General features: G+C 43.5%; 1 protein-coding gene across 1 annotated transcript in view; it reads left to right on the plus strand.

Moving 5' to 3' along the window:
- TGFBR3 (transforming growth factor beta receptor 3) overlaps nucleotides 1-23,983 on the plus strand; it is a 237,697-nt gene that overhangs the window by 162,151 nt on the left and 51,563 nt on the right. Inside the window, exons 5-7 of the mRNA XM_043963893.1 lie at nucleotides 10,465-10,648; nucleotides 21,765-21,933; nucleotides 23,159-23,306. Of these exons, the coding sequence (XP_043819828.1) occupies nucleotides 10,465-10,648; nucleotides 21,765-21,933; nucleotides 23,159-23,306 (501 nt within the window). The remainder of the gene's footprint in view (nucleotides 1-10,464; nucleotides 10,649-21,764; nucleotides 21,934-23,158; nucleotides 23,307-23,983) is intronic.

Here is a 23,983-nt window from a genome sequence, read left to right on the forward strand (position 1 = left end):
GATATTTTAGTGTATATTTAAACAAAATAAAATCAACCAAATATTTCTCAGTGTTCACCGATGCTGTCCCTTTGATGCTGTGGAAGGAATTTGGAGTTTAAAAAATAAAGAATAAACTGAAAAACAAAACAAAAAAGGAATACTGGGTTTGGAGTTCAGGAGAACCGAGTTCAAATTTTGGTTCTGTTATTTTCTGTCAATGTGGCCTTGGTGCCGGTCATTTTCCTTGTTTTTCCTCATCTATAAAATAAAATTCATACAAGGTGACCTCAAAGGCTCCTTGCTCTGAATCCTTGATTCTACGGTTCTTCTATTTCTTCTTCTTCATTGGCTTAAGTTGGGGGACTTTGATTCAGAAATGGATTCCATATTAGTGAGTGAACGTGATTGTTTCCCAGTTCCTCACTTTGGGCCTTGGCGAGGATTTAGAGTCATCCCGGCCTTCATCAGGAACCTGTGCTCAGAGCTGCAATGATTGGCCCACCAGGATTACAAGAGGGGGCATTGTGAGAGGCAGGGCTGTCAAGGGCCTCCTACCTTGCAGACAATGAACTCAGCCAGGGGAGCAAGTTAGTTTTAACAACTGCGATGTGCAAGCCTTTGAACTGATTTCAGGGAAGATGATGCAGTCCCTGCCCTCATGGGACATTTGTTCTGTCGGACATTTACATTTGTGAGTAGAGATAGGGCAGTTTGAGGAGGGCAAGAGCCCTCACTGTCCAGCACAGGCTTCATGAAGGAGATGGCACCTGAACTAGGTTTTGAAAGCAGCCAAGGATGCTGGACAGTGGAGGTTAGGAACGAGTACATTCCACACTTGGAGGCACAGACTGGACATGGAATGCTGTTTTGGGGATGGGGCTGGAAGAGCAGTTTGACTATAGTACATGAATTGAAGTAAATCTGGAAAGATAGACAGGAACTAAGTTACAGAGGGTTGTAAATGTCAGACATATATTTTGTGTTAGAGGTAATAGGGAGCCTCTAAAGGTTTTTTGTTTGTTTTTTGTTTTTTGGTGGGGCAATGAGGGTTAAGTGACTTGCCCAGGGTCACACAGCTAATAAGTGTCAAGTGTCTGAGGCTGGATTTGAACTCAGATCCTCCTGAATCCAGGGTCGGTGCTTTTTCCACTGCAACACCTAGCTGCCCCAGGCTCTAAAGGTTTTTGAGGAGAAGAGTGACATAGTCAGACCTGTATCTTAGGAAGATTGTCTTGGCAGCTTTGTGAAGGAGAAAGGAGAAACTGGAAATTGGGATACCACTTTAGGAAGGAAAGAAATAATGAGGGCCTGAACCAAGATAGTGGGGATGTAGATAACAATGCACAGAGACTGCTGGTCAAAAATAGGCTGTGATAATCCTAAGAAATGTACCCTCCCCACTTCTTCTGGAAAATAGCAACCATATCCATCCATCAAAACTCCTCGCAGTGTTCAAGGCTTTCAGAGATCCAGCTATGAGTTTACAAGAATCTGTCCCAAGAATTGAGGGTTAATGTTTGAAGGCAGGTGTGGAAACAAAAATGATGATTTTTTTTCTTCATTCTCTTTTGGAAGAGTTAGCTGGATCTGATCCATTAAAAATAACAAACTTGGCTCTCCTCGCCAAACCTAAAGTTCTTGTAATAAAACTCCCTATCCTGGCAGATAGAGTAATGTTCTGCTCTAATATATATATATATATTTAGTAAGTAGCATAAACCAGTATTTTAAAGACCCACTTTGTACATGGTTAAAATGACAGAAAGCATAGAGTCGAGGGGGCACCCTGGAGGCATCCCCAGAACTGGTTGCTTTGATTGGTTTAGCCATGGAATGAATGATTCCGCTCACTTCTCTTCAGTGTAATCTCTCGCTAAGAATGGGGAATACTTGGCTTTTTGACTTAGAGTTATTCCCACTGGAAGACATTAGTCATATCACAGAATGTCAGGGTATGAAGTTTTCATTAGGGAGGAAGAAAACTCCATGGGTTTTAGGAGAAAAGGAAGGCAGTGAAGTCTCCAAACGTCAGTGAGTCACTGATGTTTTTAGGTGGAGTTATTAGATGAGCAATTGTATTGAGGAGCCAAACGTGGTGAACTTATGATGAGCGGGCTTGGTCCTAGAGATGAGTTGAGAACATGGGCTGCCCTACTCCCATTGCAGAAGGGATGGACAATATTGCATGTCCTGTATCAGGCCTATTGGCTTTGCTGAATGGCTTTTAGTGGATAGCTCACTGGGTAATGGGTGAGGGGAGACGGGAGTATATTTTTAGAAATGAAGGTGATATAAAAACAAAAGGCATTAATTAAACATTAAAAGAAGTCATGTTACATTTTAAAATCTGACTAAAAGATCATTTCTTAGTGCAGGAAATGAAGGATTTTAGTCATTGCCCTCCCCCTTGTTTCTACTCCTTTCTCCTCCCAAAATGAGATCTTATGGACAGAATAAATGACCTCTTAGAATCAAAGATAATAGGATCATAGAGTTATATCTTGAAGGAACCTTAGAGATTAGGCAGTATAACTTCCTCTTTCCCGATGAAAACTTGTTCAAGATCAAATGGGGGGGGGGGGCAGCTAGGTGGTGCAGTGGATAGAGCACCGGCTCTGGAGTCAGGAGTACCTGGGTTCAAATCCGGCCTCAGACACTTAACACTTACTAGCTGTGTGACCCTGGGCAAGTCACTTAACCCCAATTGCCTCACTAAAAAAAAAAAAAAAGATCAAATGGGTAGGAAGCATGAAAAGTTAAATGACTTGCCCAGGGCCACACAGGTAGAAAGTGTTTGAGGCTGGATTTGAACTCAGGAAGATGATTCTCCCTGACTCCAGACCTGGGGCTCTGTGCATTATGGTGCCAACTAGCTATGATAGTACACCAAAGGAAGAAGGAAAATGTCAGGGGAGGGGGTGGGGTGAGACCAGGGGAGATCTTGTTACATGATGCATTCAGTGACAGAGGGACTTGGGTTCAGCCCTCTATTCCTTACGCTACTGAATGGGTGGCAGAGACCATTCCTATAAACTGTCCGTTTCCAGCCCTTTTAGAACCTAGCTCTTCCCAACTCTAAGTCAGCAATTCCTAATTTTTTAGGGGTCATAGACCCCTTTTGGTGGTCAGGTATTTTGGACTCCAGAAGGATGGTTTCAAATGTATAAAATAAAATACATAGGATTACAAAGGAAATTGATTCTATTGAAATCAAGTTATCACATTATTCAAAAATAAAAAGGTCATGGAACCCCTACCAAGCCAAGTACTCTATCCTCTACAGAGGCAGGCATCTCTCTCTAGTGGTACATACATGTTATGCCAGTTTGGCTTGGGGGCCAAATGAGGTCTTGTTGGGAGACTCTGTCCCCTGTTTCATGGATAATTATCCATTAGATGATGCCCGCCTGGAAAGAGGTCTTTAAATGGCAGATCAAAATTAACAGAGGAAATCAAACCTTACAGAGTCCTGTATTTAGGCTCCAAAAGATATCAGCACATCGAAGGAAACCTGAATTAAAAACAGTTCACATGAAAAAAGACTTGAGGGCTTTTGCGGACCATAATATGTCATGGTAAGTACTTAATAAACGATTGTTGATTGATTGATACAAGTGTTTAAAAAGTGAAAGAAGTCATGGGTAGCACTGAGAGGTACAGAGCCTAGAGAGAAGTAAAATGAGAATCCCCACTGTCTTCTTTTCTTAGTCAGACCTTATATGAAGTATTGTGTTCAGTTGTGACTGCCAGACTTTGGAGACTGACAAGTTGGAGGATGTCCAAAGGAGAGGGACCATGACGGTGCAGGTCTGGGAAACCATGTAATGTGAGGAACCGTTGAGGGAATAGTGCTATTTAATATGGACAAGAGGTGTCCCAGAGGGACCTCGTGGTACCTTCAAATATTTGAAGGGTAGTTTTTGTGGAAAGCTTGGCCTGTGTCACCAGAGAGCGTCAATAAAGGATTAATGGCTGAAAGTTACCAAGGGAGCAAATTTTGGGTCAATTAAGTCAGTGTTTAATATATGTTGATTGAATGAATAAATGGATGGATAAATAAATAAATGAGCAAATATTTTATACATGTTGCTCCTGGAGAAACAGGATTGTTTCATTCTCGTCTTTGTCTTTCCAGTGCCTAGCCCAGTGCCTGGGCGTAGTAGATATTTAATAAAATGCTTGTTGATTGATTGATTGACTGAATAAATAAGGAAAAACTTTTTAATAGAACTGGCCAAAATACAATCTTATCCCTGGTTTCTCCATGACTCAGAATTTAACTTCTGTTTAGTGATCTTTTCATTTACATTGTTGTAATCATGATCTTGAGGCAGCGAGGTGGCACAATGCACAGTGTTAGACCTGGAGTTGGGAAGATCTGAGTTCAAATCTGGCCTTGGACACTTTCTGGCTGTGTGACCCCTAGCAAATCACTTAACCCTGTTTGCCTCAGTTTCCTCATTTGTACAAGGGGCTGGAGAAGGAAATGACAAACCACTCCAGTGTCTTTGCCAAGAAGAACCCAAATGGGGTCATGAAGAGTCAGACACATCTGAAATGACTGAACAACACCCCCCACAATCATGATCTAGGTTCTCCTTATTTCCCTCTCATCAGTTCATACAGATCTTTCTGAGTTTCTCTGAATTCCTCCTGTTTTCCATTACTTACTGAACAGTATTCCTGTTACATTTATATGCCATAATCCACCCCTCCCCCTTCAGACATGTGATGGACACTTACTTTATTGCTTCAGGTTCATTGCTTCCAGAAAGTGAGTTGTCATAAATATTTTGGCATATATTGTGTAAGATACATTTGTTGATTGGTCAACTAATTGTATTTCATTGCCTGAAACAATTCCTGTCACATGTTGTCGTTCAGTCGTTTCAATCATGTCCAACCTTTCACAGCCCCATTTGGGGTTTTCTTGGCAGAAATACTGGAGTGGTTTACTATTTCCTCCTCCAGCTCATTTTACAGATGGGGAAACTGAGGCAAACAGAGTTAAGTGACTTACATAGGGTCACGCAGCTAGTAAATGTCTGAAGCCAGATTTGAACTCATGAAGATGAATCTTCCTGATTCTAAGCCCAGTACTCTACCCATTGCACCACCTATCTGCCCTGCTCCCACTACGTAGCAGGTGCTTAAAAAGGCATGATGAACAGAATTGAATTTAATTAAGCAACGGGCAAGAGAAGACAATGGTCTGAAGAAAAAGAGAAAGTAAGCCAACCAGACAGAAATTTTCCATTAACCTGTAGAGAGGGATGCTTTATTGGCCTTTGATAATTCCCTTTGTTTCCTGAAGAAAAGCAGTTACTTGGTTTCCAAATAGCTGGATGCTGGGCAGCTTAATCTCGTTATTGCCCAAGGATGATTTTGAGATCCTCCCAATGGAGTGAGCTAGGCTTTGTTTCTCTTCCAATTCTCAGGATCTCAATATCCTGGGAACTCCCAGTGTGGCAGCTACCTCCACTGGTGCAGACTGGCAACTCATCTTTTAACTTAGAATCTTAGAGAGTTGCCGGGAGCCACCGAGAAGGAAATGACTGGTCCAGGATCCCATAGCCTGTATGTGCCAGAGGCAAGGAACTCCCCCCCGCCCCCCCAAACACACACCATGTTCAGTCCTTGATTCTACCATGACAAGTTGCCTTCCAGTTACTGCATGCTTCCCCGGAATCCCCCAAACAATCAGGTACCCCCATCGAGCACCCAGCCTTTAAATAAGCTGGGAATGCGTTGTTTTAGTTGCTATGTATTTGTTATCTCCTTGTTTATGTGGTTCTTGTTCTTGCCTCCAAGCATGCTCTGATGGGATTTATCCTCCGTGCCGAAGACATTTACGCTCAGTACCTATATTATAAAACAAAAGTGTTTTTTTATGGTTTCCTCATGAATGAGAACACATGAGGCAAGATCATCCAGAGGTTAAGCAGATGTTACCCTACATACGGAGAGCGATTTTGGCAGCGGAATAAAGGATTCCCGGGCCCTTGTGTTTTTCTAGGTGACAGGTTTGCTAAAAATGACTCGTTGGAGCGAGTGCCTTTCAGTGGAGACAGGACTGGCTGAGTTTCTGCCTTTTGGGGGTAGTGGGTGCTGGCCGCGATGATGAAAACACAATGAAGGGCAAGGTTATGGCGAGGCAGAAGACCAGGCTCTCGTTTCAAAGCAGGTGGGAAGCTGGGGCATTTCTGGGGCTACCCAGAGTGTGGTCGAAGTGGCTTTCATTGGTTTTCCGGACATCAAGAGCTTTTGGAAAGCTGAGGATTAGCTCCCAGTCGGCTGGGTGGATGTGATGGCTGGCAAGTGTTGTCAAAGAAGTTATTAGCCAGAGTTTATGTGCAGAGTTGTTAGTGTAAAACCTGGACCCCAGAAAAGGTGGACCCCCCACCACCACCACTCACCTTTCAGACCTCCAGTGCGGATGGACCTCTTTCCATTTGGAGTCGGAGAAAGGGTTGGTGTCTCACTATAGTGGGTATAACATAACCTGGAGCAAAACCAGAGACTTCTCCCTGCAGGCGTTTCCCCAAGATGAGCTCTTGGGAATTAAGTGGTAGGGGCTGGGGGCTGCAGGCATGGAGGTGGTGGTCACTGTGGAAAGTCCCCTGTTGTCCCCATCAGAGCCCAGAAGCAAAGATCGGTGCGCTTTGTCAATGTCAGAGGTCTTGTTGGTGCTCCCTCCCAGATGATATTTCTCCCGTCTTTCCGCTGCCATCTCCCTTCTTCTTCTGACCTCACTTCTTGCCTGGACAGTTGCACTTGTCTCCTTGATCTCCCCACCTTCGGTCTCTCCTCCTCTCTAATCTGTGTTCTATCCGTCTACCAGACCACTTCTCCTAAAGCTTTTCACGGGTGAAGGAGGTGGATTGCCCCACGCCCTTAGCTCTTGGATCCATCCGGGCTCCATCTGGGCTAACCGCTTGGGGATTCTTCTTGATGAACTCTGCTTTCCTAAGCAAACTAACCTACTGGCTGCTCCTGGACATCTCAGATCCGTCTGCCCGCGGTGTTTCTCGTACCTGTAGTGTCCTCTCTCCTCACCTCCACCTAGTTCCCTTCCAGGCTCAGCTTCCGGGCTACCTCTTCACCTGAGGTCTATCCTGACCTCCCCTCCCCCCTTGCCAGGGGCCGATAAAAATTTTTTTTTTGGTGAGGTAATTGGGGTTAAGTGACTTGCCCAAGGTCACACAGCTAGTAAGTATTAAGTGTCTGAGGTCGGATTTGAACTCAGGTACTCCTGACTCCAGGGCCTGTGCTCTATCCACTCTCTGTATATATTATTAATTAAGGGTTTACTTACCTGACCTCCCTATCTGGCTATCACCAGGAAACTGACCCCCACCCCTTGGCCTCCAGAGGCCTTGTCCTTGTCTTGCACAGACATCTCCAACCAGGGCTGGGACTGGGTTTGTATTGTCCACTTCCCCCACTCTCTTCTATGACGTTTCCCTTCTGGGATATCTTCTTTTAAGCTTTGTTTTGTTTTGTTTGGGGTTTTTTGCACATCAATGAGGGTTAAGTGACTTGCCCAGGGTCACACAGGTAGTGTCAAGTGTCTGAGGCGAGATTTGAAATCAGGTCCTCCTGAATCCAGGGCTGGTGCTTTATCCACTGCGCCATCTAGCTGCTCCATGGGATGTCTTCTGACATCAGAATGCAGCTCTTTGAGCATAGGGACAACGGACTTTTATTTACCCCCTAGCCTCAGTTTCCCCATCTGCAAAATGGGGGGATAATAATAATAGCACTTATCCTATTAATAAAAACAATACGTTTTTGTCTTGTCTCCTTTGCATAGCTCTTGTATGTATGCCGCTGTACAAAATCAGCAAGCATTGGTCAGAATGGAATCAGTCTCAAGGTGGGACTTTTAAACATTTCATTTGGGAAGTCAGTAGAGTATTCATAAATCACCCAGAAAGCCTCATTCGGATCACGTCATTAGCCTCGACTTCATTATCTATGGGAATTTGGGGATCTTTAGTCAGCATTTTGTGCGCTGCTGTGAAAATAATGTAATGGGGTGGAAATCTTTGGGACTTCTGACAACTGCAATGAGGGGGGAGACCTTGGGTTTTCCCCAGTGGTGGAGGAAGGAAGCCTCCTGGAGCTGGACCCCAGAGGTGTTGAAAGTCCCACCTTCCTAAAAAATCCCTCTTTTGCTCTTATCACGTTAGCATTGTCTGTCAAAAATCTTTTTGGAATTCATTTTTCCTTTGTTGTCGGGCAGTTGGGTTTATGGGATTCTGTGTGTATCTGTCTGTTTCTCTCCTACTTTCTTGCCCTTCAGGAGGGTGTACAGATTACAACTTAATTTCCATTAAAAAAGTATTTATAGTTTGCCAGTAGAATGTGGGGGTAAGTGTATGTGTGCGCACGTGTACGTATTCATGCATGCGTCTACACATACGGTTGTATATGTGTGTGTTTCTCTGGTGAACTCTGGATGTGGCTTTTGGGTTTTGTCCTAGGGCCAGGCCTGGAAAAATCTTGTGTAAGGGAGTTTGGGGGAGCTGTTACAGGGGCTACTGATATTTATTTGGGAACACGTGGAGCGGTAGATGTACCCTGTACTTACATTACTTTTCCCATTGGCACTTTGGAAGAGGAGAGAGATCTTTGTCAGGGTGTGTGGTTCTCTTGTCTGGAACTTGGTGCTTTAGCTCATATAGATGAAGGGTAGTCAGCTGGTCAATCAGCAAGCATTTATTAGGCACCTACTATGTGTCAAGCCATTCTGCTTGGTGTTAGGCATACAAAGACACACACATATACACATTATCTGATTTGGCCCCCCCCCAAAAAGAAAATCTCATAAGTTAAATAGGTACAACTTATTATCCCCATTTTGCAGATGTAAAAACTGAGTCTCTGAAAAGTGAAATGTGTACCTATTTATTTAAATATTGTCTTCTCCTTTAGAATGTCTGATCTTTGAGGACAAAGACTAGGATTGTTTTTTTCTTTTTGTTTGTTTGGGTTTTTAAATTTTTCCCCCCCTATTCAAAGCCTTGAGCACAAACACCTGATACATAGTAAGCAGTTGAATAAATGCTTGTCGATTGATTTACTCAGACTCAGCATTGTAGACAGATGGTAGATGCAAGATTCCAAACCAGTTCTTCTGATTTCTAATACAAGTGTTATTTTCCCTCTATGTCACTATATAGCATCTCTAAGGGATAACGAGGGATTTGCTTTATTTGAAAACTACCTTGGCATCTATGGACAGAGAGTTCTGTAAAGGGGAGTATGACGTCATGAATATTTTGTGGTTCTGCTGTTATCTAGGGCCAAGAGATATTTGAACTAATTGTCTTTTTTTTTTTTTATGACCTGCTAAATAAGTGTTAAAACTTGTATGGCTTAAATAGAGAGTATCGACTGTAAATGTCTATCAGTTGCCTGATTCTGGTTATAGGGATGAGACAATGGGGTCAGCCAGGAGGCTGTCTCTCAGAGCATACCTGTTCTCTGGGGAATGTTGGACTGGGGCTTGGATGCTCAGGGTTGGAAACTCGCTTCTGTCCATTTGCCCAAGAGTAATTCTTCTCTTAGGACTGAATAAACTCCAAAGAGACTAAGTCACAAAACAGAATTCCAGTTTATTCATCTGAAATGGGAACCATACTTTTGAGTGCCCCGATGCTGACTGTCTGCACAGGGCATGACTTCCTGGCAGTGGGTCCTCTCAAGACACTCAATTTTATGTTAGACAGTTGTTTTGGGAGCCCAAAATTAGTGCAAAAGAGAGAACTGGATGTTCCTCAGAAATATTTCCATCCTTGCAGTGGTAGCCTACTAAATTTCCTTTCTCCAATTTAGAGATTTCTGTCTAGAGAACTCATACCAGTCACAAGGCTCAGTCCCCAGTCCCTGGTGCCTCCCCCTTGCTCCTCCCCTTTTCCCTTTCCCCTTCCTCATCCTCCCCTTCTCTTCCCCTTCCTTTTCTTTTCCTTTTTCCTCATCCTCTTCCCTCTCCTTTCCCCCCTCTTCTTCCTCCTACACTTCAATAGACATTCCAGCCAAAGTGTTATTTGTTCTTTTTCTCTTCCCAGTGCTTGGAATACTCTCCCTCCTCACTGTTGTCTCTTGGCTTCTCTTATTCCATTCAAGGCTTAGCTAGGGTCCCATTTCTAGGAGCAGAGATCTGGAAGGGGCCTGAGAAGCTTCATTTTTCCAATCCTTTTTATTAGAGATAAAGAAACTTAAGCCCAAAGTCCCATGGCTAGTATGTGTCAGAGGTGGGATTTGAACTCAGATCCTCCAACTCCAGAAGCCAGAGGTCTTTCCATTGAACCACACCATCCATTATGCCTTAGAATGTCAGCTCTGTATGGGCCAGGAACTGACTCTTTAGCTGTCTTTGTATCCCTAGTGCCCAGCATGGGGGATTATAAAAATAGTGATTAATAAATTCTTGTTGAATGATTGACTATTTGATTGTTTGAACTCTGTCCCCTTTAGGTATCAGAAGGCTCTGTGGTCCAGTTTCCAGAAGGAAACTTCTCCCTATCAGCAAAAACAGAAGAGAGAAGCTTTCCCCATGAAAATGCCCCTTTGTTGCATTGGGCCCAGAAGGAGTATGGAGCGGTTACCTCTTTCACTGAACTCAAGATAGCGAGGAACGTTTACATCAAAGTGGGTGAAGGTAAGTTGACTTGGCTGATGAGGGCCCATCAGTTAAAGCTGGCAGCCAGGTTGCCTTTTCTTTACTGGGATCAGGACCATGGAGAGAATTTCTCAGAGCCTGGGATCCATATCTCAGATGAGATAATATATGAAGAGGGCTTTGCAAGCCTTAAAATGCCATATAAATGTTATTCATTATTCTTATTACCACCAGAATGACACAGAATCCTATTCTGCCTATTTCAGAAATTTCATTTGAGTAGGTTTTATTTGGTGACTCAGGGGTTAACATGCAAGTTCTAGAGTCAGGGTCACCTGGATTAAATCCTGACCCTGGTCAAGTCACTTGAACTTTCTCTACCTCAGTTTCCTTATCTCTAAAATGAAGGGGTTGCACTTGATTGTCCTTGAAGGGCCCTTCCAGATCGAAATCTGTGATCTAGTTATCTATAAGAGAGCAATAACTTCCCCCTTCCAAATCCACTGAATTTATTGCCATATTGCCTTTAAAACTGCCCGTGTGTATGCATATTTTGTATCCAGACCTCTGGTTTCATCAGTTTCTGTAGCTCCTTTAGAGTCTCAAACAATTGTCTGGATTGCTGATTAGTTATATGACTTGTCCAGGGTCACACAGTCTATAACTCCCCATCAGGATACTGAATTCTTTCTGACTTCAAGGCCAGCCCTTTGTCCACTACACCCTATTGCATTTCAACCTTTTTTCTTTCTCAGAATTCGGCCATCGAGGGGGAAACTCTCCAACCTTCTCTGTATAGGAGAAATATCTTTCTGGGAAAGGAAGAGAGAAAGAATCCCTTCTCTATCTACAAGGGGAGAATACAATGAACTTGTGTTCATTCATAGTGATGGTTGCAACAGGGAGGAAGCATATTTGCTTAATCACTGCAGGGGACAGATGCTAGATGGGAAATCCTCCTTGTATTATAAGCCTCTCTTGTTGACTTTGCTTCAAGCCCATACTTCTTGGTTCCTTGGCTCAAGTCTATATAAGATGAATGACTGTGGTTTGGTGGCATAACATGTCAAGGAGTTTGATTTCCCCGCTCTTGGCCTCTCTCCCTTCCCTTTGGGGCTTGTTAGGAATTGTTAGGGATGGTATTGGGGCATGTTAGGAAACCTTAGGATAATGAACTTCCCCAATATCCATGGGTGACTCAGTTCAATAAACTATAGAGAGCCTTGAATGCTAAGAAATCTATTTACTTGCTTCTGCTCATTTTTAACATTTTTGTCCCTTTCTTTTTCTATTATCTGGCTCTATCCTATAATTTAAGCTCTTATTATCACACTTTTAGGCAATAAGAAGAAAAAAGGGGATAATTGATAAAACAAGATTATAAGGGATGGAGGGAGATAGGAGGGGGGGACAGAGACATAACTAGGGTGGAGCAATCAGGGCTTTGACCCAGGGCCCTGAAATTTAGAGGGGGTAGTTCAGTACCTTAGAGACGACTGAACTTTGCAACTGGTTAGTAAGAATAATGAATTAAGACTGAAAGCTACCAAATTGCCTTAGGTGAACTCTTCTCAGATGAACTTTGCCCTGCTCATTTATACCTTCATCCCTACCACAGCCTTCCCAGCAGTCATCTCACACTGCACCAGAGAATTTGATCTGATGTCCCATTTTCTGATGCTTGCCCTGATATAACATTGATAGTTATGACTTTGGAAGGGAAGGGCAGAAGGAACAGTGGCCTAATCAGTTCTAAAGTTTTCTGTTCACTATAGTGCCATTAAATTTGAAATCAAAGTTGATTTGTGATTTTATGTGATGGTAAGATTTCAGTTAAATATTTACAACTACAGAAAAACCTTCAAGTCTTTTATATATTAGCAGTGTTTGTTTTGCGGACAGTTACGTTAGTGGAGAAAGAACTGGTGTTTTGCCTTGATAAGAGATTGCTGTTTCAATCTCCTTGCTTTGGAGAGGGATAGAAATAACCCATGACTTAATTAAGTCTATTGTTCTAATAGTCCCTTTCATCATATTTTTGGTCAAGTTAGTATAGGGTATAATTAGAGCCAAGAATAGCTCCCTGGAAATAATAAAAAAGATTGTGACAGATGTTGCCCCACAGCTGGGGACTGTGTAAGAAGTAGCCATCATAGGTCCTTTGTGGCCAGGTGCTTCTTGCCGGTCCAGAATCCATGCTGGGCTGCCCAGATTGGTGCCAGCATTGTTCACACAGCACTGGACCTCCAGTCTTTTTGGGGGGGGGTAGAGGGAGGGGAGTCTTGGGCTACATTAAAATGCTGCAGAGATCAAGGGACCATAGTAAGATATAGTCCAGCCTACAATAGAATAGAATTGGTGAAATGTGGGATTTTGGACAAGGGCTGGATCAGATGGGTAGATGGGGGTCATTGCTCGGGGGTCATTGCAGTCACCAGGAAGCAGGAGACCAATAAAGGAGGTAGAGTCAGATTCCTTGGACAGAAAATGAAAATATGAACCTTAATCCTCTGGGGTGTTTGTGGAATGTGTCAGCAGCCTTGGGAGGCAGGTGCTATTAGATTGCCCATTTTACAGTTGGGGAAACTGAGGTAGGCAAGTTAAGTGACTTACCTAAGGTCACATAGTTTCTAAGGTGGAATTTGAACTTATTATTTGTCACATTTGACCCATATAACAACCCTCTGAAGAAGAGGATATTATCCCCACTTTACAAATGAAACTGAGGCCAGGGGTCAAGCAACTAGCCCAGGGTCTCATAGTTAGAAAGTATCTGAGGCAGGATTCAAACTCAGATCTTCCTGACTCTGTCCAGCTCTTTATCCTGGTGGTATGCTACATATAGCGGCAGTGCAAAGCTGGGCAAATCACTTAACCTCCCATTGCCTCAGAAGATGTCCTTCAGCATAATTAGAGGATGATTACCAGTTGGGAATTCCTAATACCAATGAAATCACAGGTCTGCCCTACCCTTTCCTTCTCCCTCCCTTTCAAAAAAGTCAGAAATTAAGTAATTTAAAATTAAATAATTAAGTGGCCAAGGCCACTTAAGAGAATAAGGTCGGAAAAGTCTAGTAGGCTTCCTTCTATCTAGCTTTCTGTCCTCTTTTGTTCTACCTCGTACCTAGGTAGTTTTAGTTCTAACAGAGCTACCTAGAACTCTTGTAGCAACAGGCTGCTTACAAGTTACCAAATGTCACTTATCTTTGGGAAATGATGCCAAGGAGCCCGAGTGTGAGTAACAGAGGGAATGTGGGCTTGGCCACAAGAGATTCGGCCCGAGTCCCCACCTTGTCTTAGATAATCATTAGCACTGTGGGTCTCAGCCCCCTCATCTATGAGATAAGGGTGTTGGACTCGATAACTTTCAAGGTTCTTTCCATCTCTAAATCTATGATCTTTTGACCTTCTGATTTATAGTGTGGACTGTCTCCGCCATTTTGTTCTTTAAACCATTGTACCAGGTGGTGGTAAGTCCTAAATCTAAGATACAGAGGAATCAGGAGTCAGGAGACCCAGGGTCCGTGCCCAGCTTGGCTACTCACTTGTCTCTGTGACCTTCAGCCAGCCATTTCCCAGCGTGTTTGGCAATGGCGTAAAGAGTATTAGGCAGGATGCGCAGCTCTAAGAATAACAGTTATCATTCAGATGCTGTTTTCACACAGACAAGATACTTTCTAAATGTGTTGTCTCATTCAGGCCTCAAAACGGCTCACAATAGCTGTGAACTTGGCATATCGGGATTATTTTCATCCCATTTACAGTTGAAGGAACTAAGTCTGAGAGGGCAAATGATTTGCCTAAGGTCACACAACTGGCAAATGTTAGAGAAAGAATTAAAACTCAGCTCTTGGCCCGCTTCTCGTTATTGTATTGCTTTTTTTTCCAGCTGAGTGATATTGGGCAAATCACTTTAGTTTCTTGAGAGATTAGATTGGATGGTAGATTTCCAAGGTTCCTTTCAGTCTCTTTGTCTTCTGGTTGATGACCTTTCTGAGCCTCGGTTTCTCCATCTGTAAAATTCAAATTCTAATTTGATCTCAGTTCTATCCTTCTGTAACATAATACTATTTAATGGCCAGCCCTTGTTCTAAAATACATGCCAGCACGTGGCTGGTTTCACCCCAACCTGCCAGGTTCTCTGTGGTGATTCCCCTTTGTGTTTTCTTTTCTGCTTGGCACTGACTGTCTCTTTCAGTGCCAGCCATGGCGAAGGTCATTCAGAAAAAGAAACAAATTGGAAATCTTATGTAAACAAATGCTGAAATCTATCTTTACATGTAACTGGAAAATAATAAAATACTTAAAAAAAAAAAAGAAACACAGACACACACCCAACACCCCATCAGCCCATTCTCCTTGCAGCAACAATGCCCCCAGAACTTGAGCATCGGCACCAACAATGTTAAAACATCTTCCCAGAACTTAGGTCATTGGTGTGGATGAGCCCAACAAGGATCACTGGAGGGAGATCAGGGTCCCACTAGGAGACTGATGACCCCAGAGCAGAATTTTAACGGCCAATGAGTCCAAGCTGTGCCTGCGTGATAATTCCCTCTACATTTAAGTCCTTGATTGCAGTTCTATGGATCCCTCCAAGGGGTCTGCAAATGGATTTCAGAAGGCATGGGCACTTGGATGGGGGTGGGGTGGGAATATGTCTTTATTTTTGCTCCTCACTAATCGAAAGTGAGCGTTTCCTCCAATTATGAAGGTAGACAACAAACCAACGTTCCAAGAAGGGCTCCCTGCACTTCACCAGACTGCCAGAGGGCTCTAGGACACAGAAGTGGTGAAGAACCCCAACCGGTGGTCATCTACCACCCTCTGCCTGGGGCTCTTTCTGGCTTTAGGTAGATCAGGCTGGTAGGGGGCGTTTTCAGACATTGATCTGAAACCTTCCTCTTGGCAAATTCTCCCTCCTTGTTCTACTTCTGCCTCTGGGGCCAACCAAGAGGGTTTAATCCCTCTCGCACCTGTGGCCCTTCAAGTACTTGGAGGCAACTGTGTCCCTTACATTTTCTTTTCTCTGGGCAAATAAATTCCTCAGGCACTGAAGCAACTAGTTGTCTCAGTGGCTAGAGGGCCAGACCTTGGGGTCAAGAAGACCTGAGTTCAATTCTAGCCTCACTTACTGGCCATGTGACCCTGGGCAAGTCACTTACTGCTTTTGCCTCAGTTTCCCAATCTGTCAAATGGGAATTATAATGGCACCTACCTCCTAGGGTTGTTGTGAAAACCTAATATGATAATATTTGTAAAGTTATTTGTAAACTTTCAAGTGCTAGTGCTGTCTCTGTCTCTGTCTTCCTCCTTCCTTCCATATACACACATGTATGTGAATATATATTACATATACATATGCATGCATATACATATAAACTAGAAATAATATATTGTATCATCTGTAACATGTAGATGATATAATATATTGTACACAACATAAATATATTGATTATATAATACATTGTATATAATATAAGGTATAAATAATCTATAGGTTATGTAATACATATTATACAATCTACAAATAATATGTAGATTATATATTACCTATAATCTATAAATAATCTATAGATATATAATACATGTATAATCTATAAATAAAATATAGGTTATATAGAATATATAGATATATGTATTATATAACATATCCATGTATAATGTATATAATTTATAAGATAGAATCTATATTATATATGTCTGTATTATATACTATATCTACACATATAAGCTTCTTCTTCTTACTACCACCACCACCATTACTACTACTACTACTACTTCTTTCTCTAACTGATCCTCAGGCGTCATGAGCTCCAGGCTCACCTTATTGGGGGCTTTCCTCTGGACACTCTGGGCTTAGTTTTATCTTTCTTGAACATGGCCACCAGAAGTGTGCATCAGGCCCAAGCTGTGGACAGAACAAAGCATAAGTTGTCAGCTTGGTGACCCCCTTCCCACCCCCCCTCCTCCCCCATCGAGGAGAGAACATGCATGTTTCAGGCCAACCAAGGCTTAGCCTCAAGCTAAGCTCTCAAACCCAGCCGTCGGGACGTGGGCACAAAGACTGGTATCTTGGAACTGATATGGTCCCAGTTGTGAATAACTGAGCTGGCTTTCCTGGAAACCTGGGGACCTGACAGCTCTGCCTGGTAGAGAGATAGGACTCTGGGCAGTGCCAGAGGAGGCATGTGGCTTTTATCTAGCTGTTGACCACTTGATTTCAGGTAACTATAAATTAAAGCCATGAGTGTTGAGTGTTGGGAGGCCAAGTATCTCCACTAGATGAAAGGAAACTCATCACTCTTCTTAGGGAGCCCTAGTAGGGAGCTGATATTTGGCAATCCCAATTCCTAAGCCACATACGTATTCATAATAATAATATTTGATGTCCATGTTTGAAAAGACATGTGATATAGGAGATAGAGACTTGCAATCCAGGAGACCTGGGTTCAGATCCCACCTCTGGTTCTGACAGACTTTGTTTCACTTAATCTCTCTATATGGGAAAGCTAAGGATCATAAGAATCAATGTCCTGTGTTTTAATAAATCATCCATGGAGCCTATTGGGGAGGAGATCGGTTGGCCCAGTGTATAGAGCCTAGGACTTGGAGTCACAGGAAGACCTGAGTTTGACTCTGACCTTAGATATTCCCTAGCTGAGTGCCTCTGGGCAAGTCATTATTCCTGTTTCCCCGTATGTAAAATGTGGATAATAATGAGTTAATACAAGTACTCTATAAAACTTAAGTACCCTATAAATGCTTGTTATTATTATTAATTAGGGAAAGATTTTTGTAAAAATGTGTCTTTTACCGTGGAGGAGTCACAATTATTTTTTTAGGCCTCTCGGTTATCTTTTTAAGTAAATCACCATCCAAAAATTGTGTGAGATGCAGAGAGGCAGATAGAGTGCTGGACTTGGGCTCAGGCAGACCTGAGTTCAGATCTTGCCTCAGATGCTGTCTAGCTGATTGACTCCGGGGGCAAGTCACTTAATCTCTGTCTACCTCAGTTTCCTAGTTTGTAAAATGGGGGTGAGAGTAGCACTGATCTCTCAGGGTTGTTGTGAGGCTAAAATGAAATCATATTTGTAAAGCGCTTTGCAGATGTCAGAGTTCTCTGTGTGCTACCTCTTATTAACAGCAGCAGCAACATTGTCGACGTCACCCTTATTGTTAATTCATGCAAGAGAACTCTGACCAAAAAAGGAGAGTGGGGCAGTCTTGTGATGGAAGAGAGGGACAACTGATGGACAACTTGTGTGCCCCAATCTGTTTGCAAAGCACTTTACAAACAGAAGTGCCTTAATTGTCCTGGGGGTAAACTGATTGCCCAGAGAATCTGACTCAGAGGGGATCAGATAGTCGTTCAGTTATTTCAGTTGTGTCTGACTCTTCGTGACCCATCTGGGGTTTTCTTGGCAAAGACACTGGGGGGTGGCTAGGTGGCACAGTGGATAAAGCACCGGCCCTGGATTCAGGAGTACCTGAGTTCAAATCCGGCCTCAGACACTTGACACTTACTAACTGTGTGACCCTGGGCAAGTCACTTAACCCCCATTGCCCCACAAAACAAAAACAAAAAACAAAGACACTGGAGTGGTTTGCCATTTCCTCCTCTAGCTCATTTTACAGATGAGGAAACTGAGGCAAACAGGGTGAAGTGACTCGCCCAGGGTTACACAGCTAATAAGTGTCTGAGGCTGAATTTGAACTCAGGAAGAGGAGTCTTCCTGACTTCAGGCCCCACAGAGCTCTATCCACTGGGCCACCTCGCTGCCCATCAGATAAGGAGAATTATTTGGGTACTATCCAGACCTACTGATCTCTATCTCGGTATTCTTTCTTACTTAGTTGGATGCAAGATTGGGAATAGGGATCGTTTCATTCTTTGAGACTGTATCCCCAGTGGCTAGCTCACTGCCTGGCACGGAGAAGGCCCTTAGTAATTGACTCCAACAGTCTTTTTGACTCCAACAGAGATTTTAAAATCAGTTCAACAAATGTGGAGGGCTAGGACACCCTTTTCCGTGTCCTAAGATGAGCGGATGGAGAAGGGGATGAAGGATGGGGAACTTTCCACAATAGATTTGAGGAGTTGGGGAAGCTCTCACTCTGGGCAAGCAAGAGAAAACATTCCCAGGGGATGCTCAGGAGAACCGCAAAAAGACCTTCTTGGAAACCTTGGGTCTCCTGAGCAGCTGCTTGGTGTAGGCTCCCTCTTGAACATATACCTACCTGCTTGTGTGTGCAAGCTGATCTGGGTAACCTCCTTCATGTTGCTTCTTACATAGCTTACATAAGACCTTTAATTGATTTTATTTTAAATAAAGCGGGGGAGGGGGAACTGAAGGAGAGCAACTTCAGGTAAAAAGATTTAAGTAAATTATACTGGTAGATGGGAACCCAAGCTCCCCTTGAAGAAGAGGAACAAAATCTTCTCTGAAGGTTATATTTTGCACATCAAAAAGTGATAATAAACCCAGGAAAGTTACACCAGTTCCTCTTATGCCTGTTTTGCAATGGGCGGTCCAGCCAGGAGAAAGGAGCTGGCGGGAAGCCTTTAGCAGAAAGCAAGAGATAGGAGGCATCTGGGCAGATATGATGCGAAGAGGGCATGGGCACAAAAAACATCACCAGGCAATGAGAAGAAAAAGACCCAAGATCCCCCAGGCAGGGAATAAAAGTGCCAATTTTTATAATTTCCCTGGACCTCAATGGGTAGCACAGTGCCTGGCATATAGTAGGTGCTTAGTAAATGTTTATTGACTGACTTATTCTGGATTGCCCATGTCTCACTGAGGAGTCTTCTTTTTGAGGGTTGTAAATGATTTGACAACTATAGGAGAGTATGTGTGTGTGTGTGTGTGTGTGTGTGTATTTGTAGCAAAGAGAGAAAAAACTAGGATTGGGAATCTCAAGAGATTGAATAATTTGGGGGGGGTGACAAAATTTTATTTACAAAGCTCATAATTTTAATCCTGCAACAGATATGCATATTTATTTTAATTCAACACCCATTTTTTTTTGGTGAGGCAATTGGGGTTAAGTGACTTGCCCAGGGTCACACAGCTAGTAAGCGTCAAGGGTCTAAGGCCAGATTTGAACTCAGGTCCTCCTGAATCCAGGGCGGGCTCTCTATCCGCTGTGCCACTTAGCTGCCCCAACACCCAGTTGTTAAGATTCTTCTGTTTTTTTTGCACTGGGGATGCAAATCCCCAAATTAAACATTCCCTGCCCTCAAGTCCATTCTCCTGGAGAGTATATAGTATACATAATGTTGTTGTTCACTGTCTCAGTCCTGTGCAACTCTTTATGATCTCATTGGGGTTTTCTTGGCAGGGACACTGGAATGGTTTGCCATTTCCCTCTCCTGTTCTCTTTACAGGTGAGAAAACCAAGGCAAATGGGGTTAAGTGTCACACAGCTAGTAATTGTCTGAGGCTAGATTTGAAATCATGACAGGGAGTATTTTCTGGCCTCCAGCCTCAATTTGCCTCTTGGTAGCATTTACCTTTATTGCTCCTGCTCCTGCTCTCTGGGCTGAGCTAAGCTGCCCTTGTTCCTTCTGTCTGTTAAACTTGATTTTCCTGATAGAGACCTTACAGACCATCTCTTCCAACCCCCTCATCTCACAGGTAGAGAAACCAGGGCAGTGACCTGATCAGCCCCAAGTCTCAGACCTAGTTACAGGCAGGGCTGGAATTCAGACTCATTTCTCAGCCCTACGTCCGGGGCTCTGCCCACTGTACCACACTGCAGGATGTGGAAGGTACGAGAGATGTTGAGATGTTCCAAATGTTTGCAGTCATACTGACAATTTCTTTCTTTCTTTCTTTCTTTCTTTCTTTCTTTCTTTCTTTCTTTCTTTCTTTCTTTCTTTCTTTCTTTCTTTCTTTCTTCCTTCCTTCCTTCCTTCCTTCCTTCCTTCCTTCCTTCCTTCCTTCCTTCCTTCCTTTCTTTGCTTTGGTGAGGCAATTGGGGTTAAGTGATTAATTTCAAGCTCAAAGTGGAATGGATTAGCCAGTGGGGTCTTGGTGTAGGATATTGCAATGCACCAATGATCAAAAGCTGAGTTAACTACATTGTCTTGGGTTGAAGGAGTTGTTCCTTATTGGTCATTATCATAGATTCCCCCCCCCTCCTTTTTTCCCCTCAAAGCCAATAATCTTTAGGGCCTCTGGATGAACAGATATCATTAGAACTGGAAGGGACATCAGAGGCCCCTCATTTTACAAATGAGTTAACTGAGTCCTCGGCAGATTAAGGGATTTGCCCAGTGGCTTGCCGTCGGTGGCAGGCCCTGCATTTGAACCCAGGTCCTTGGAATTCCCATCCAGCCATTTTTCTACTGTCGCCTAGCTACTCTCTTGCCTTCGGGCAGGGTTCCTCCCACCTCACATACGTGAGGCTCAATGCACATGTTACTTTTACTCCAGCATGTGCCACTCCAATATGATTTTCCATCTTGTGATCCCCCGGGACGGCTTGGCGGGATTCCGGCTCATCTGGTAAGGCTCTGAACAGATGTTATTTGGGGCCATAATGGTGATGGGGTGGGGCTCTCTCCAACTCCCTGAGCTGTCCCAACTCTGTGTCCCTTGCAAGGAGGGAATCTTCTTATAGAAGAATTCTGAGTAAGGAGCCCCAAGGGACATTTCTTTTATGAGTTTGAAAAGAGGGCCTCCCAGACTGGTCCAGTCATGCCCGTGTGTTACTGGGGCCTTGAGTCACCACGGGGCTGTGTGCTCTGTGCGCTTCATCACCTAGAAATAGAATAAACTGGAGAATGAAAGAATCTACTTAAACTTAGGACACTCCTTCCCTTGGTAACATTCAGAGCCCCATCTTCACTGCTTGAGCGAGACCCGCATACTCAGATTTCGGTTTCCCTGAAGTGTTTCTCCGACTTTCAGTGTGAAGGGGGCCACAGTGTCTCTAATTAAAATTTGTCCTTTCTGACCCAAGCTTGCTGTATCTAGAACGTCCTGGATGCTCCGTTCCTGGCTGTCTCCCTTCTTTGGAAGAACTGCAAGGGCAGTTTAGCTCAGCCACAAAAGCCCCCAGTGACCCCACCTTCCCCATCAAAAGCCTCATCCGCAGGTTTTAGATGCAGCTGAGTGATACTTGTCTGGCTTTGCTTTCATTTCAGATCAAGTTTTCCCTCCCACCTGCAACATTGAAAAGAATTTTCTGTCCCTCAATTACCTTGCGGGATATCTTCAGCCAAAGATGGCTGAGGGGTGTATAATGTCCAGCATGCCTCACGGCCAGGAAGTACACATCATAGAATTAATCACACCCAACTCAAATCCCTACAGGTAAGCAATTGATCTGTTCATTTTTTCTTTTACTTCAATTTTCACATGAGTTGGATGGGTTTCCATTTTTGTCTGGTCTGCTCATCCTCATCACCTCTGCCTCTTGGAATTCTGAGCATTACAGAGATAAATATGAAACAATCCCTGCCTTCAGGGATCTTACATTCTATTATTAGAGGGGGAAAATGTACAAAGAGAAATAAAACCAAAACATACAAAATGAAAGCAGAGGTGTAGGGGTGTGTATGTGCACACGGGCACTCGCATGCTTGTGCAATTTAGATGGCTACCAAACAACAACCGAGGGAAGTTAGGAGAGGCCTCTTGCAGAAGATGCCATCTGAGATGGTTTTGAAGGAATCTAAGGACTCTGAAAGGTGGAGGTGTGGAAACAGATCATCTCATATAAAATATTGAAGGGGAAATCAAATAGGAATGGCAAGAAAAGACACGCCCCTGGCCAGTAAACTAAATTCAGATTTATCACGGGCTTTGTAAAGCTTTTCAAGATTTCCAAGTGAATAGCTCTTGGATGGCCATAATGATTTTCCTCTTCAATCTGTATTTTCACATATGTTAAAAAGTCCTTATTCTTGTCTTTTTTCACTACATTCTTAGAAGTCTGGATAGCGTTCATCACTTTCCCAGCAATCACTTGGATTGGACATCTGTTTTCTTTATTTTAGTAACTGTATATGCAGAAGCTTTGGAAAGTCGGCGCAGAGGGTTGTGTAGCATTTGCAATTGTCGTAAGCAAAAATTAAACAAGGGAAGACAACTCTCTCCGTGTTTTTGTTGCTCGTTTTACTGCGCTGATGAAATCCCCTTGGTCGCCACCATCCCCTGCCCCATTCTGGCTTCAGTCATCTTTGTAAACAAGATGCCTTGTTTGGAAAAAATAGTCATTCTTCTTTAAACGGCAAACTCTCGTGGTTTGCTCCCATCTTTTTCAAATATAGTGGCATTAAATAACCTCACTTTAAAAAAAAAAGAGGGGAAAAGGGCTAGTTATCAACGGGCATGTGTTTCTATTGTTATGTAAAATCACTTTGTGTGTGTGTAAAATAACAGTCTGTTTAGTACATGCCTCTTGGCCTGGGACCCAGTCCAGTGTCTTAATCAGCTGGCCAGACACAGAAAACGGAGGATTGGGAGGAGGTGCATGGCTGCAGATTTCTGGCTGTGGGGTCCTAACTTGGTCTTTGTCCTCATTGTCTGTACACAGCGTTTTCCAGGTGGACATCGTAATTGACATTAGACCTTTTCGAAAGGAGCCTGAGGTGGTCAAGCATCTTGTCCTGATCTTAAAATGCAAGAAGGCTGTCAATTGGGTGATCAAATCCTATGATGTCCAGGGAAGCCTTAAAGTGATTGTAAGTTGAGGGGTGGGGTGGGGAGTGGGGATACTGTTGGCCAACTGTCCAACACTGCACCGAGTTGAAAACTCTGGGTCCTTTCTTGAGTGTTTTTTTCTTCTTGCTTGCTCTCCGAGTTAGAGTTGAATGAGTTGGGGATGTGTAGCCTAGTATAGAGGAGATTTAGCAGGACCAAGGATGAGACTTGGTCTCGAGCAATGTTGTAGAAGCTACAAAGAGGAAATCTTAGGCTTGATGTCAGCAAAAACTTTCTGATGATTAATGCTCTCTGAAAGAATCAACTGTCTCAAGATGTGATGGGCTTGGGGGCAGCTAGGTGGCGCAGTGGATAGAGCACGGGCCCTGGAGTCAGGAGCACCTGAGTTCAAATCTGGCCTCAGACACTTAACACTTACTAGCTGTGTGACCCTGGGCAAGTCACTTAACCCCAATTGCCTCACTGAAAAAAAAAAAAAAAAGATGTGATGGGCTCCCCTTCCATGGGGGTCTTCATGCAAAGGTTGGATGACCACTCACGTGTAAGCCAGGTGGAACAGGGACATTCTCATTCAGGTATGGGTTGGACCTTCTCACTCTCACTTCTGTCATTCTTTCTCTAAGATTATTCAGAAATAAGGCATTTTCTTTCACCCAACAAAACAATAGACTCACAAGCCACTCACTGGCCAGTTTGG

This window comes from Dromiciops gliroides, chromosome 4, assembly GCF_019393635.1.
Source record: "Dromiciops gliroides isolate mDroGli1 chromosome 4, mDroGli1.pri, whole genome shotgun sequence".
NCBI classification, from domain to species: domain Eukaryota; kingdom Metazoa; phylum Chordata; class Mammalia; order Microbiotheria; family Microbiotheriidae; genus Dromiciops; species Dromiciops gliroides.